Genomic DNA, 16,907 nt, shown 5'->3' on the forward strand with positions numbered 1-16,907 from the left:
CATACTCAATCGGTTTTGTGGTGAGCCTCTGCCCGTAAGCGCCATGACTGTCGCACTGTGCTGTATCTTGGGTGAATCAACCCACGTTTGTTGGCGATCTGACTCAGGAGCCTTCTCTGTGCCCTGTCGGAGAGTCAACGAACACAGCCATAGCGCATTTGTATGTTGCGCAGTGGAGGGGCGTCGAGCCCTTTCCTGACCGTCGTTCGTAGGGTGAGCCTTGTGCAAACCCATCGCCACAATCGCTATGGCTGCACCGCTGATCTCCATGATGATGATCACATAGCCGGCGTGCTTTACTCTGTTTCAACGTAACGTGGCAAAAAGCGAAGGTTGCGGGACCTTCACACTCGACACTGAAGAGAGCCATCCGCTTTATCACAATTTTTTTTGCCGATACTTTTTTTCCAAACAGGTAGCGTATATTTCATATAAAAAAATTTCTGCTTCAAACGACACATCAAGTGCAGCAAGCACGAAAAAGATAGAATACAACAGAAAAGCTACTAAAGGGTTCATGAGAGAAGCCAAAATGCATGCCTGATGGATTGACGCCAAAAAAATTTTTCAGTAAGAAACACTGAATAGTGTATGTGTACAAATGTTTGTTTAATACCCCTGTCACATGCCACCTGTGAACTCCATTGAGCATGAAACTCCTCAATGGAGATTTACGGCAATTTCATTTCATTTATTGAAGCCTTAAAGGCCCGGAGGCATTACATAAGGCGGGGGCAAACAAAGTATGAGGAACTCATCACGCTAAAGAGGGAAAAGAGGAAGGAAAGATAGACGACGAATAGAAACGGAAACAACGCTCAGGAGGGAACCGAGCAAGCAGTAGTAACATCAAAATCAGTGTAAAGAAACCATAATATACAACAAAATATATAGTACATAAATACTATTAAAAACATATTATGCGTGAGAACGAATTATTATCAATTATTTACATAAAAGGGGTCAATAAGCAAATGCATTTGAGACGAACCATTCTAGGTGTAGTAGATAGTTAGTTTCTCACGGAAAGTCGTGCGGTCGGCGGAAGAAACAATACTTTCGGGCAGAGTGTTCCACAGCGCTATTGCATTAGGAAAAAAAGAATCCCTCATCGAAGATGTACGGCATTGAATGTGCGCAATAGGACAGCTGTGGTTGAGGCGGGGAGAGATTCTAGGCGGGGGTTGTAGTCGAGGGTGTCTGGCTATTGGGTGATAGTAGTAAGAGTGAAGCATGCAGAGACGCGAGATGATACGACGTGATTGGAGACTGGGAAGATCGAGTGTGCGTTTTAGTTCAGTTATGCTGGTTTTACTTGAGTAGTTTGACATGATAAAGCGTGCAGCACGATTCTGAATGGCTTCTAATTCGTAGGTGAGATATGCTTGCGAGGGGTGCCAGATAGATGATGCGTACTCGTTTCGGCCGAACGTATGTCTGATATGCAAGTTTTTTTATAGCGGGCGATGCAGATTTCAGATTGCGACGCAAGAAACCAAGTGTGCGCGAGGCGTTTGCGCATATTGTTTCAATGTGAGTAACCCATGATAATGATGATGTTAAGTGAACACCTAGATACTTATAGCAGTCTGTTCGTGGTATTGTAGTTGAGCTTATGTGGTACGCGTAGTTTGTGGCGCTGCGCTTACGTGAAAAGGACATACATTGGCACTTATTAAGGTTAAGAGGCATGAACCATTTTTCACACCATGAAACGATAGTGTCTATGTCTTCTTGTAAGTCAATGGAATCACCAGGGTTATGGATGGCGTTGTAGATGACGCAGTCATCAGCAAAAAGACGCAGTCTAGTTTTTGTGTTACTTGGCAGGTCATTGACATAGATTAAAAATAACAGCGGGGATAAGCCTGCTCCCTGGGGGACACCGGATGTAACATCAGAAATGTGTGAGTCATGAGAGTTAGTGGATGTGTATTGTACGCGTCCTTTTAAGAAATGTTCGATCCAAGTAATCAGTGATGGGGAGATTCCAAGAGTAGATAATTTGGCAAGTAGGTGATTGTGAGGGACGCGGTCGAAGGCCTTCGAAAAGTCTAAGAAGATGGCGTCAATTTGTAGGTGATTGTCCATGTGTTGTAAGATTTCATCGGTGAATACAGAGAGCTGAGTTTCGCAGGATAATAGTTTTCTAAAACCATGCTGATATGAATAGAAGAAGTTAATTGATTCAAGGTAGTGCATTAGATTGGTTGCTATGATATGTTCCAGCAGTTTAGAGGGGATACTGGTTAGAGAAATTGGACGATAGTTGCATGCTTTTGTTTGATCACCAGATTTATGGACGGGAATGATTTGAGCCTTTTTCCAATCGTGGGGAACTTCACCAGTACTGATTGATTGTTGGAAAAGTAAGCTAAGTATTGCGCTTGACAGGGAACTGGTATTCTTAAGTAATTTGCTGCCGATTTGATCGCAACCAGCCGAGGAGGATAATTTTAGATCCTGTATTAGCCCAGCTATTCCATCAGCGTTGATCTGGATATCGGGCATTGTGGACAGCGAGTGGCATGGTAATTCGTCAGAACTGAAGTTTATAGCAGAAGAAAATACTGATGTGAAGAAATTGTTAAGAGCTGTAGCACATTTTTCAGTGTCAATTAGTACATTGTCGTCGTCTGATAGTTGTAACTGAGTTTGGCGCTTAGGCGGGGAGATAATCTGGAAGAATTTACGAGGGTTGGACTGAAGGATTGATAAGAGGTCAGTTGAAAAAAATTTGTTTTTGGAAGCTTTCAATTCCTTGATGTATTTTTTGACGCTTAGTTCGTATCTTTCCCAAGCTCTGTGGTTATTAGTTAACTTTGCTTTCCGATAATGGCGTTTTTTCTTATTAGGTAGACGTTTTAGGTGCTGCGTAAACCACTGGTTATTTTTGTCGGTATTTATAAGGATAGTAGGGATATATATGTTTTTTAAGTTTAGCATAGTGTTTTTATATAATTCCCAATTGGCGTTGACCGAGCGAGCAGAGTAAGACTGTCGAAAATCTTCGTAGAAGAGTGCAAGTTCGCGGTTAAATGCGTCGAAGTTAGCTTTCTTGTAATCAGTGATTAATTTTTGCGTTGGGGCTTTCTTTTTTAATGGCAATGAAATGCCGATATGAAGTACGTTGTGGTCGCTAATGCCAGGGAGCGGAGTCAAATTTTTTATGTTTTCCGGGCTAGATGTTAATAAGAGATCCAGGGTGTTGTCGCCCCTAGTTGGGCATGTTATTGCTTGGTGGAGGTTAAAGTCTAGTGTTAATTCAAGAAACTGTTTGGGTTCACTACAGGGTGTTCTGTTGGGTACTGAAAGTAGTGGCCAATTGATGCTGGGATGATTAAAGTCTCCAAAAAGGAAGATAGGTGTAGCGGGCATATCTTTTTTTATTTGTTCTAAAGAGAGGCGTAAGAAATTGCAAAATGAGGGGTTACTATCTGGTGGACGGTAACAGATTCCAAACACTATTTTGCCAATTGTACTGTGCAGGCTTACCCATGTTAGTTCGATGTTGTCGTCGTGATTTATCAGGAATGACGGTAAGCTGTTTTTAACGGCGATTAGTACACCTCCCCCTCGCCTATCATGCCGATCGCGTCGGTAAACTGTTAAGTTAGGGTAGGATGGAAAAACTTCGTGGTCGCCGACGTCCTTATTTAACCACGTTTCCGTTAGTAAAATCATATCGGCTGTGGTGTCGTCTATGAAGCTTTCGAGTTCGTCACGTTTTGGAATTATGCTGCGGATGTTAGTGAAAACCACGCTTATGTTAAGAAATGAATCAGGGCGGTTTTTGAATGAAGCAGGCACGGAATTTCTTGTTTGTCACTGCGGCTGGTCACATAAGGTATCAGTCGGAGCTGGCATTTGATTGCTGTTAGGTGATGTGGTATGTTCCATGACTGTGTCGGATGTAGTATCATAAAAATAGCATCTGCTGCCTACATGCAGCTTGTCCAGGCTGAGCTTAAACGCGCATTTTTGGGGCTTGATAAATTTTAGCAATTTTGAGCGTGCAAGGCGCGTACTTGGGGCAAAATCTTCTCTGACGGCGAAACATGTACCTTTTAGCTTACGCCCACATGCCATTATGTTTTCTTTCGTCTTGAAGTGGGCCAGTTTTACTACTATAGGGCGTTTTTTTGTTTCAGAGAATCTTCCAAGTCGGTGTGCACGCTCAATATCGCTGGCGTTCAATGTTAAACCAAGATTATTTTTGCATAGGTCTAGAATTTTGTTCTCTGAATCACTCCAAGGTTCTTTATCGGAATCGTCAATGCCAAAGAAGAGCAGGTTGGCTCGCCGCATACGGTTGTTGGCGTCAATGTTCGCGGCTTTCAGGGTAGTGATGTCGTGCTGTAGTCGGCCGATAATGTTAACAGTGGTTGAGGTGGTTGGACCTTGTTGGTCTGAATCTGAGAGGTTTGAGCGGCTCATAATTTCAGCTATAAGTTTGTCTTGGGTAGTTTGGGTTGTTTTGATTTGCTCAAGCTCTACACGAATTGCGGCTTGAACACTTTCTAATCGTTTGATAGCGTCGAGGATAGGCAGGAGTTCAGCAGTACGGGATGGACCGGGGTTAACCTCAATGTCACCGGATAATAACAACATAATTTCACACAGAAAATCGAAGGCAAACGCATTGCGACAAAACAATACCACACCGCGACACTTCAAGTCGTAGGGGCACGACACCGCCACTATACATCTATCATCACTTCTGAATTCCTTAGAATGGGTTCGATAACAAACCTGGAAGGTTAGGAGCGTTGTGAACATCGTTGTTCTGGCGGTGTTGTGCCCCGTGTAGTCGGCGATTCCTTGCTGTTTATATTGGGCGCGATGTGGTCCCGTGGTTGCTGACGTCGGAGAGTTCCAAGGTTGCCAGGTGGTGTGCCGGGCTCGTGCTGGAAACAGGCGGCTGATGCCATTAGGCTTGATAGGAGGCAGTGGGGTTGGCGGAGAACTTGTTTCGGGCAGGTAGGCGGTTCCAGGCAGGCTTTCGGTGGTCAGGGAAGGGCATACGGGTCCAGGTATCAGGTACGTCAGTACCTGGAAGGTTAGGAGCGTTGTGAACATCGTTGTTCTGGCGGTGTTGTGCCCAGTGTAGTCGGCGATTCCTTGCTGTTTATATTGGGCGCGATGTGGTCCCGTTGTTGCTGACGTCGGAGAGTTCCAAGGTTGCCAGGTGGTGTGCCGGGCTCGTGCTGGAAACAGGCGGCTGATGCCATTAGGCTTGATAGGAGGCAGTGGGGTTGGCGGAGAACTTGTTTCGGGCAGGTAGGCGGTTCCAGGCGGGCTTTCGGTGGTCAGGGAAGGGCATACGGGTCCAGGTATCAGGTACGTCAGTACCTGGAAGGTTAGGAGCGTTGTGAACATCGTTGTTCTGGTCGTTGCGGTCGTGCTACACGGCACACACAGTGCGAGACTCCGACGGGCGCCGCATGGGAAAGAAACGGCGCTGCTGTGCTTGCCATAAAAACCCGCATATAATACGAGGTTTTTTTTTTTCCTATTATTAGCGCCTCAAATTTTCGCCTCGTACTATATGCGGATCCGAACAACAATTTAAGTCAGAAATATGGGATAGAAGTTCTGGTTTCGTTATTGCTGTGTGGCTATGGCTTGACTTCGTTATTGCTGCGTGACTACAGCATCATTTATTGTTGAGTGCACACCTTGGCAGCACACATGTAAACCACGCTTCGTGAAGAGTATCCTTTTTATTCCACATTGAAGGACCAAGGTGGCCAGACCACAAAAACAGTACTCGGCTGCTTTGAAGAGAAAGGTTATTTTAGCCGCACAGCACATCGGCAACAGTGCGGCCGGGAGGCAGTTTGGCGTCAACGAGGGAAGCATTCATGGATGGTGTTGAGAGAAGGAAGCCCTTTTCGCATGCAGCGGAACGTGAAGAAGCTTTCGCGGCCCAAAGAGTGGGACATTTCTGGAAATCGAACTCACCCTGACGGAGGTCGTACTCCAACAGCGAGGCACGCATCTAGCTGCGAGCGTAGAGCTTATGCAGGCCAAAGCTAAGAAGCTTGCAAGAGAAAAAGGGCTACCAAGCTCCGCCTTAAAGTGAGCAAGCACTAGATTTATCGTTACATGTGCCGTGCTGGTTTTTCCTTACGCCGGCGAACTTCGATTTCGCAAAAGCTGCCAGAATCGTTCGAAATGCTGCTTGTGGCTTTCCAGTGCCACATTATTTCACTGCGCAAGTCCAAGAACTTCCAGCTAGGGCAAATCGGCAATGCTGACCAAACGCCGGTTTATCTGCACATTCGCCCCTCGCCGTGCACGAAAAGGGCTCTAAACAAGTTTATGTCCGGTCCACTGGCAACGAGAAAACACAAGTTACCGTCATGTTGTCGTGCACAACAGATGGACGCAAGCTTCTGCCCTATGTCGTCTGCAAGCGCAAGAAGGTGCCTAAAGGTGAGGAGCGGCCAAAAAATGTGGTCATGACATGCCATGAGTAAGGCTGGATGAAGAAGAATCTTGTGCTCGACTCGATAAAGTCCGTCTGGTGTAGGCAGCCCGGTGCACTGTTGTCGTTCCCATCCATCCTCGTGCTGGACGCATTTCGTTGCCATTTGGCAAACTCAGTGAAGAGGCTACTGCATTAATCCGGCACTCACTCGTCGTTACCCAGGTGGGAGGACGTCTCAGCTGCAGCCTTTAGATGTTTGCGTGAACATGCCGTTCAAAGACGGGATCAAGCGGTGTTACGCAGATTGGATGTGCTCAGGTGAGCCTGCAGTGACGCCGACCGGGCGGCTGAAGCGGACTCCCCCAGCCGCACTATGCAAGTGGATTGTGGACGCATGGGCCTGCATACCACAGGACCTTGTGCGTCACACATTCAAGAATTGCGGCATCTCGAACGCGCTCGATGGCCCAGAGGATGAGTACCTCTGGGAAGATATCTCCGACAAGGAACTATCCGAAGAGAGTGCAGCTCAGGAAGACAGTGATTGAAGTGCAGAGTGAAACTTAAATAAATGTTTTCCTCGAGTTTTCATAACTCGTATTATATGAGGATAAAACTTTTTCCCCCATTTCGCGTCTCAAAAATGTCACCTTGTACTATGTGCGGGTTCGTATTATACGGTTATATACGGCATTATACGGGTTTTTATGGTGCTTCCGCATGCAACAGCTCCGATACAATTATTTATTAATTATTGGGTTTAACGTGCCAAAACCACTTTCTGATTATGAGGCATGCCGTAGTGGAGGACTCCGGAAATTTCGACCACCTGCGGTTCTTTAACGTGCACCTAAATCTAAGTACATGGGTGTTTTGACATTTCGCCCCCATCGAAATGCGGCCGCCGTGGCCGGGATTCGAACCCGCGACCTGGTGCTCAGCAGCCCAACACCATAGCCACTGAGCAACCACGGCAGGGCAGCTCAGATACACAGTTGCCATTAAACGGCCCCTCACCAGATCTGGCCATATTGAGCTGACAAGTGCAGAGCATACATTGTGCAATAACGACCGTGTCTGCAAAGTATTACATTGCTACGCACCGCGGAAAGATCTGAAATTTCAAACCGAACGCCATTTTTCCTTTAAAGTAATCTATAGGTAGTGTTTTTTAACACAGCATATAATCTAATAAAATCACAGCGAGAAAATTTGCTGTATGTTACCGCAAGACTATTGTTTTACAAGCATAGCAAAGTTGAAAGCGATGCTGGCCACACTGTGTTCTTGCTTTCGTGCGCAAGGGTCACTTTGTTTGACTGGTGCACTTCGAGTTGTGTTTCTATGTTGTGTGATCATGCATGTGCGTGTTTGCAGTGAGGTCAACTGCTTCCAGATGATGACGAAGGGGATAAACAAACGAAATGGCAGAACAACATTTCCCCACGCTGCATGGCAAAGCACTGGTGTAGAGGTTACAGGCACTGACATCCTTATAAACAGATTAAAGCTCACACTATGTGGTGTATAAACCAAGTAATACTAAAATTTCAAGGTGAGCCAGCTACAACTATTTTATTAGCACGATTTTCTTCGCAGCTGTAGCTATCTGGGAACGACGTTACTCCATCCAGCAGTAATGGTCGTTGACGAACTCCCTTCGCCAACATCTCCATTTAACTTCCTTGACGCAAGAGAGACCGTGTGACACGCAGCACAACTCGCTTGATGTAAAGACGATGGAGTTAAATGGAATTTATGGGTGTCTGTATGACAGGGGTATTAGTTATAACAGCAACATATGACTACTGTCTTTTTGGTGTTTAAGATTGTGCCCCCTTCTCACTCAGAATAAGTTTGTAGGCTGAAAACACATGCTTGACATCGACGGCAGTGAATAGTGTGTTTTTGTCTCTCCATCTGCTTGATGGCTTTACGCACCGTGGGATTCTTGAATGTTCGCCTGTAAGAAACTAAAATTTCTTTGAGCAGAAAGAAATTCACATTTCTCGTGTACATACAGTAGAACCTCGTTTATACGTTTTGGAAAAAATGTGACATATACCATGCTGACTGGGAAAACGTAAGATCAAAGTCACTAAAAAATTTGGCAGACTTAGCTGTAGTTCAAATACGTAATGTGAAGCATTCCGCACATCGTTGCAGTAGGGGAAGCCAACATTAGCCGAGGTAGCAAGCGGCCCCAGACATGTCGATATTGTGGCTTCGGCAAGCTTATGTTTGTGCACCTCGAATTCAGCCTGGGTCAGCAGTTTCTTGAGGCAGGGCATTTTGGCAGGAAGTTTCAACGTGCCCACTCCGCAAAAATCGCACAAGATGACGCCTGCCAAACTAGTGGGGCTCAAGCGGCCCGAAGTGCACATTGTCATTTTTACTATTACGTAGTGCAAGATGGCAGGAAATCGAAACGAGATCTAGCTGGTAGGTGATGCCGCCAGTTCGGAACCGCACTTCGTGCGGCCTGCAGCGGAAAACAGTAGCATGCTCGGGTTATTGCCTATAAAAGGCAGGGAGTACACTTTCAATAGCACTACACCACCCATGCTGTGAAACAGATAGGTGAAGATGCTTATCACAACAGGGTTGGTGGTGACATTGTCAACATGACAGGAAACAACTCGCAAGGAGACTTGCTGGTACTGGAAGAGGGAAATGAGTGTGTGATGCTATTTTTACATGACACAGGCGCCTGAGGCGAGTACTGCGAAGAAGCTGCCGTGGCGGGTGCCTACTACTTTTGATCGCTCGTGTCGCACCTTTTTCTTGTTCACATGGGATGTGGCAGCCGGAAAACTTATACGATCGCAGTCTGGCAATGTACTAAATGCTGGTGCCGAAAGACTGTTTTCAGGGAACGCAGTAACATGTAAAAATGAAGTGCGACTGCATTTGGTCACCTTTTGTGTTCTCGATCACGAACATTGGCACCAGGTAATTGTACGAAACGACATAGTATCAACGAGGTTCTACTGTATCTATTCGATTTTAACATGTGCACATACCCCACACATCCCCGTAATCACATAATAATAATAATAATGGGGTTTTACGTGCCAAAACCACTTTCTGATTATGAGGCATGCCGTAGTGGAGGACTCCGGAAATTTCGACCACCTGGGGGTCTTTAACGTGCACCTAAATCTGAGTACACGGATGTTTTCGCATTTCACCCCCATTGAAATGCAGCCGCCGTGGCCAGGATTCGATCCCGCGACCTCGTGCTCAGCAGCTTAACACCATAGCCACTGAGCAACCACGGCAGGTACATCCCCCAAACACGCATTCTCCAGTAATCCTTTGTACCACAAATATCATGGAAATTTCAGTCACGTTTGCATGGCATATTTCAGACGTCCATACATTTATGAGTTGATAGGTACTTTGACATTTCTCCAAGATGTGTGTTGGAGCAGTGTGTGTGATAGCACATGCTAAAAGGCAAAGCACATGGATTAAAACTACAAATGAGTATCTCTGAGTGGCAAGCAAATACTCCGACTGAAATTGGCTTAGGTGATACCAAGCGAGATAATGTCATAGCCATCCCAAAGGAAGGGATAGTTTTAAACCAGCTGGATTAGGCATTCAACAAGATTAATCGTTCGGCTAGTCGGTACTGCATTATTAAGGTATTTTTCAGCAGACTAGACATTAGTGCTATGTGTGTCCACTTTCTCATCCTCGTCTAATACACTGAAAACAAAAAAACCTCGATGATGGATTTGGTCAAATTTACTCAAGCAACAAATCATGCCTCTAGTGTGGCACAAAGTCTCAACCTGGGGAAAGCACACGCCCGCTTGAGTAAAACGCAAACCTTCACAGTCACTTGAACTACAGGTTCATGATAGAGTTTGTCCAGAGCCAGAGCCAATGGGCCACCAATGTACACCACCAATCAGCACACCAATGTACCCCCCATAAGGAACTGTAACCAAGGAAGGACCCTACAAATTTGAAACTCTATTTCAGCAAAAATACAACAAAAAGAGGATGGAAGCACTCACCGGATCAAGATGGTGCGCTCTCCCTGGCCCTTGTGCTTCTCCACTTCGATGTGGGCTCCTGAGGCCTCACGGATGGCGTTAATGTTGCAGCCACAGCGCCCAATCACCCTGCTTATAGCCGTTGAGGGCACCGTCACCTTCTTGGAACGGCGTACCACTTCCTTCCAACCTTCCTCACCCCGATGGTGACTCTTGGAGGAGCTCGATGTCAAACTGGCACCTGAAGACACAGGCGTGATGGCGGAAGACGATGTGTTCAGGCTGGTGCTGCTGGCTGAGCCACTTTTCTTGGGTGAGGAAGCCACGCCGGGGGAGGGTCGGCCCGCCCCACCAGGACTGCGGGGCCCACCACATGAGTCCATTACATCCAGGGCGAGCTCACCTAGCCTGCAGGGAATCCGTGCACCATGAAGGGTCAAAAGCCTGCCAAAAAGTGTGTTCCAGTCAACCAGAGGAGCAGGGAGTAAACTGGTGCAATAAGAATGTCCTACTCATTTTTTATTTATGCTTCAAGGTTTCTGGCCCAGCCATTCTGTTGCAAAGGCATAAGAAAATGTGAAATAAGCCTGCCCTTTTTACACTAAAGCAGATGTGTAGCCTATAGTTCAAGAGCTGGTGTTTACATCAGCAACAGTGAACTGTTAGAAGGAAGACACTGTGTACATCCACCAGCATTGCCTTGCTAGCACGGATTTCGGAAGGGCTTTTCCTGTATCACACAGTTAACTGAATTCATGCATGAACTCGCTTCCGCTTTAGATAAATGACTTTCTATTGAATGCATCTTTCTGGACTTCAGAAAGAGTTTTGATGCGGTACTGCATTCTTTACTCACAGAAAAAATGATAATAGAGAGTTTTAGTTTAGGGGACGCAAGCGGCTTGCGTACGCAAGAACTAGGGGCGACGGTACTGCGCATGCGCAGACCGCTACGTCTACTTGCGTCCTTGGGTTGTTTAACTGGCCAAAAACATCGCTGCCCCTAACCCACGTGACTCTCGCGGTGTAGGAGAACTTACGAGTAGCTAGCGGGTAGATAATCTAATAAATCTTTCGCCAAGTGTCGACAGACGTCGTTTTTATATATATTAAAGAGGTTTAGCGTGCCTGGTATTAAAAAAATTAAATTATGGGGTTTTACGTGCCAAAACCACTTTCTGATTATGAGGCACGCCGTAGTGGAGGACTCCGGAAATTTCGACCACCTGGGGTTCTTTAACGTGCACCTAAATCTAAGCACATGGGTGTTTTCGCATTTCGCCCCCATCAAAATGCGGCCGCCGTGGCCGGGATTCCATTCTGCGACCTCGTGCTCAGCAGCCTAACACCATAGCCACTGAGCAATCACGGCGGGTGTCCGGTATTCGGATAAGCGCAGTTGGGGCGGAGCCATAAACAGGAACGTCCTGCATGGTGCATCCACCTGGCGGCGCAAAGCTCAAACAGACAAAAGTAGCTAATATTGCTGTAACTAAGTCTATTCTACTTCGCTGCTGGTGTATATTTTCGGCACTGGCGTAGTTGTGTTGCTGCCAAAAAAATATACCCGCAGCAAAGTGAAATACACTTGCTTACTGCAATATTAGCTGTTTTTGTCTATTTGAGCTTTGCGCCACCAGGTGGCTGCACCATGCAGGACGCTCTCGTTCATGGCTCTGCCCCAACGCCCCAGGCCTGCGTTTACCCGAATACCGGACACACTAAACCTCTCTATTAACTGCTTTCAATAAAAATAGTCTTATGGGCTTTACGTCATATGCTTGATTTCATGTTTTAAAAAATAATAACGCAGCAAAGATCAGACATTGATGGGGCTGCGAGCGCATGCGACCTCACTGCGTCTTGCGTTTGGGGCCGCTAACCTATAACGAGTTTCTGCTTGCGTACGCAAACGCAAACGCACCCAAGCGCTAGGGGCCCCAACGCCTTGCGTCCCCTAAACTAAAACTCTCTAATGTACACTGTTCCTCCTCAGATTGTCTCTTGGGTCACAGACTACCTTACATGCATCTTTCTGGACTTCAGAAAGACTTTTGATGCGGTACCGCATTCTTTACTCACAGAAAAAATGATAATGTACAATGTTCCTCCTCAGATTGCCTCTTGGGTCACAGACTACCTTACATTATGACGACAGTGGTTATAAATGGGGTTCAGTCCTTTTTCCAGAAAGTTACCTCTGCGGTGCCTCAGTGTTCCGTTCTGGGGCCCCTCTTGTTCATATAACGATGACTGCATTTTGCACAGAAAGATTACTAAAATGGATGATGCTGAAATCCTTCAGAAGGACCTCGATCAAGTCAATCAATCAATGTGTAATCAATGGCATATACAATTAAATCAAACAAACAGTTTATATGATGCTTACTCACAAAAAGAACCCTTTCAATTCTTCCTACAGTGTTAACAATGACCTAATAACTAAAGTCAGAGCTTAAATATTTAGAAATATACGGCCGAATTATCATGGCAGCGACAAGTTGACAAAGTCGCAGCTAAACCAATTGTATTGTATTGGGTTTTATGGCGCATAAGCAACTCAGGCTATCATGCGCCAAACACATGGTATAATTTATTTCAAAAATTGGGTATCCTCAGCGAAGGTCCTTGTCAGGACAAGGACTCTGAGGAGCCCAACTAACCAAATGAAGACCTCAGCCTTCTTCTCAGGGCTGAGAAAAATGGGTGAGGTGCATCATAAGATGCGTGAAACAACTGGGTAATAATTTTTATAATTAGTAGTTCTGCGATATATTATATTTCGTTTAGGATCGCTGCGTCTTTCAAAAAACTAAAAACAGATGAAGTTTCTACTAGTGGGTTATCTCCTAAAAGCAGACTGGGATGGAAGGGAATGCGTTCATTGTAAAATACAGTAAAATATTTTTTCCTTAGCCGTTCGAGTTGTGTGCACGAGAATAAAATGTGATTTACAGTGAGTTCACCTCCACATTTCTCACATAAGGGTTTGTCTTGTTTTGTCTGTAGAAAGTTATGTTTTAGGTGTGTGTGTCCGATGCGCAGGTGGCATAAAATTACTTCTATAAAACGTTCCTGATGCCTGCATGATCTCCATTCTCGTAGAATAGGTTTTACTAAATGTAGTTTGTTATTTTCTTCGCTATTCCATGTACGCTGCCATTTTTCTTTAAGCTTGTTTTTTACTAACGTCATGCAATCTGCATAGGGTATACATTTACAGTACTGACATCCTTATGGCAGGCTTGAACGGCGCACGCGTCAGCTCTCTCATTGCCTCTAATTCCTGTCCCACGCCAGCGTGCTCGAGAACCTGCGCAAGACAGGGTGTGGCCGCAAGACGGGGTGTGGCCGCCAGACCTACGGCTATATTAAAGATTTCCTAACCAATAGAACAGCAACTATTCGCATAGGAAATGAACGGTCAGAGCTTGTGGAGCTCGGAGAAAGGAGTACCCCACAGGGGTCTGTCCTTTCGCCTCTGCTTTTCAACCTAGCACTCCTGCCCCTGCCCAAACTACTCAATCAGATCGAGGGCGTGGACCACGCGTTCTATGCCGACGATATAACGGTGTGGACGAACCGCGCGGGGTCCGATGCCTGGGCGGAGCAAGCCCTGCAGAGAGCGGGAACGACCATCCACGAGTATGCCAGGACCTGTGGCCTGAGCTGCGCTCCACAGAAATCGGAGCTGCTCATGGTACAGCCCAGAAAACCAAAGAAAGAGCCGCCGCCGAACATAATCATCACCATCGACGGCACAGAGATCAAACCAACGCAGCTAATCCGGATACTGGGCCTGCTGTTGTGCAGCGACAGCAAGGCGCACGCAGCCATCAACAAAATCAAGACCACATCCGAGCAAATCCTGAGCATGATCCGGAGAGTCACCAACCGAAACAGAGGAATCAAAGAAGAAGACGCACTGCGCCTGGTGCAGGCATTCGTTGTGTCACGCGTAACGTACTCCGCCCCGTACCTCCAGCTTGCGAAGGTGAACCGCGAGGCGCTGAACACGACGATAAGGAAAGCAGTCAAACTCGCCATGGGCATCCCAGTCTACTCGTCAACGCAGAAACTGCTGGAAATGGGTGCCCACAACACGGTGGAAGAGCTGGTGGAAGCACACCTATCCCACCAGAGGATAAGGCTGAGCCGGACAGAGCACGGTCGGGCCGTCCTACGCAAGATAGGATGGCAAATTGAACAGCTACCGACAGCAGAGCCGCTCCCCACAACGTGGAGGGACATTATTAAGACCAAGCCCCTCCCCCGGAACATGCAGCCGGGGAGGAACAACGAGAGACGCTCTGCGCAGGCCAAGGCACTGGCTCGACAGCTGGAAGAGGACCCCTAGGTCGTCTACGCGGACGCCTCGCTTCCTAAGCACGGAACCAGAGCAACGGCCGTCGTCACCACCATCCGGGCGTATCTCTCTAATTCCGTCACAGGCGCGTCGATACGGACGACGAATACAGCCGAAGCATAAGTGGCCGTGGCCCTCGCACTCGCACAACCGGGAGCAAGGACCGTGGTCACAGACTCCCAGACTGCCTACGCAAGCTACCGCAAGGGGAACATCTCTCCCGCGGCACTAGCGATCTTCAAAAAATGCAAATCACCAGGACGGGCCGTTGAGCTCGTGTGGGTCCCGGCTCACTCGCAAGTGGAAGGCAACGCACTCGCCGACCCCTGTGCCCGAGAACTGTCAATCCGGGCCGAGGATGAGCCAGAGCTACCGCACCCCGTGACAAGCTACAAAAGACAGTTTTAGTTTAGCGTACGCAACTATAGCGTACGCTATACGCTATAAAATAGCGTACGCTAAGCGGCGCACGTTTTCTACAATTTTAGTTGGCCAACGATATCTTCGGATCTCTGAGGCCATATTCCGTCGTTGCGGCTATTTCGCACCTGTAGCGATAGGTGGCGCTAACATCTCAAACGTTTCTTTCGTTAGGCTTCGGCTCGTTCGAAACGAGAAGCGATCTCGAAAACACCACAAAGTTATCTATAATACTGTGTCGTCGAAGCGGCCTGAGACTAAGCGAAAGCCGTTTACACAGTCATTTGCTACAAACGAAGTGCATTTTACAAAAGCAACGCCAAATTCAATTCGAAGCGGGCAGCCGGGATCGCCGCCATGTTTCCCGCAAACTCCGCCAACCCCGCAAAAACGCTAACGCTAACTCGTTTGCGTTGCGTACGCCCGCTATACCCGCTATTTCGTTTAGCGTTCAGCGCATGCGCAGTGACGACCCGCTATTTTTTAGCGTACGCAATGGAATAGCGTACGCTATACTAAAACTGTCTAAAGATATCACGCAAATGTACAGAAGCGGCAGATGTAGGCTTCCCCGTCCGCATCTGCAACTCAACCGAATGCAGCAAATGATCGTGCGACACGTGCAAGCGGAGTCGCTAGCGCATCCCGTGCTCTTGCATAAGATGTTCCCAACAGAGCATGACACTTCATGTCCTTTTTGCAAACGGTCAAAAGGCACTCTAGCACACATCCTTGCAGAGTGCACCAAGCTCAAGAACCCCCCACCATCCCTACCCCCCACCCTCCCCAGCCCCAGCCCCAACCCCCCCGAGCGATGGGAGACCTTCTTGTCCAGCCCCGACCTACCGACCCAGCTCGCGCTGGCGGCTAGGGGCCAGGAACTGCTGGACGCATATGGGACCTGAGTAGAAGGTTCCACCCCATCTGGTGCCAGTGCGCACCAACCGTCACTAAGGGCTCAGCACAAAAGCTGATTCTCTCTCTCTCTCTAATTCCTTGATGGCTTAATATCCAACAAAGCTTAAATTTGTGTCCTTGTGTTTGAGCAGTTATTATGTTATGGATTATATTTCCTATTAAAGGTTCCCTTACGTTTTTGGCTTTCAGTGCTGTAATTGCACTTAGCAAGTCCGTGTAGATAATGCTGTTTTGAATGTTCATCTCGACTATTTTTGATACAGCCACTGAAATGGCATGACATTCGGCTGAGAAAATTGACGCACACTGAGGCAACCTGACTACCTTTTCTCATTTATCTTGCACTAATGCATTTCCGACGTAAAGGATGTTTTAGAACCGTCAGTATAAAATGCTGTGTGTTCTTTGTACTTGTTGTCTAGCACCAAAAATTCCTCTATTATATGTTCACGTGGAGTTTGCTTTTCATGAAATTGTATCAGTGTGTAGTCACCTACACTGGGAAAGGTGTGCCAAGGTGGCAGTGGTTTGGGTCTCTGGGCAACATCAGGCAGTGTGTCTAGAATACCTAATTCCTGGCAAAATTCTTCAAATCGGAGAATAAGGGGTCTCGTCGCATTCGGTTTGTTCTTAAAGAGCTGCTTAGATGGGCACTTCGTAACTATGGAGTAGCAGAGATGTTTTGGTAGTGAACGGGTTTTTAGGACATATGCACATGTGAGCATGGCTCTTCTATCTGGAAGGGCTGGTTCGTTACATTCGA

General features: G+C 47.0%; 1 protein-coding gene across 18 annotated transcripts in view; it reads right to left on the minus strand.

Moving 5' to 3' along the window:
• mask (multiple ankyrin repeats single KH domain) overlaps positions 1-16,907 on the minus strand; it is a 332,919-nt gene that overhangs the window by 92,379 nt on the left and 223,633 nt on the right. For all 18 annotated transcript variants that reach the window (XM_070528438.1, XM_070528443.1, XM_070528429.1 and 15 more), the window contains one exon: positions 10,462-10,848. In XM_070528438.1, the coding sequence (XP_070384539.1) occupies positions 10,462-10,848 (387 nt within the window). The remainder of the gene's footprint in view (positions 1-10,461; positions 10,849-16,907) is intronic.

Source organism: Dermacentor albipictus, unplaced genomic scaffold (assembly GCF_038994185.2).
Source record: "Dermacentor albipictus isolate Rhodes 1998 colony unplaced genomic scaffold, USDA_Dalb.pri_finalv2 scaffold_11, whole genome shotgun sequence".
In the NCBI taxonomy this organism is placed as follows: Eukaryota; Metazoa; Arthropoda; class Arachnida; order Ixodida; family Ixodidae; genus Dermacentor; species Dermacentor albipictus.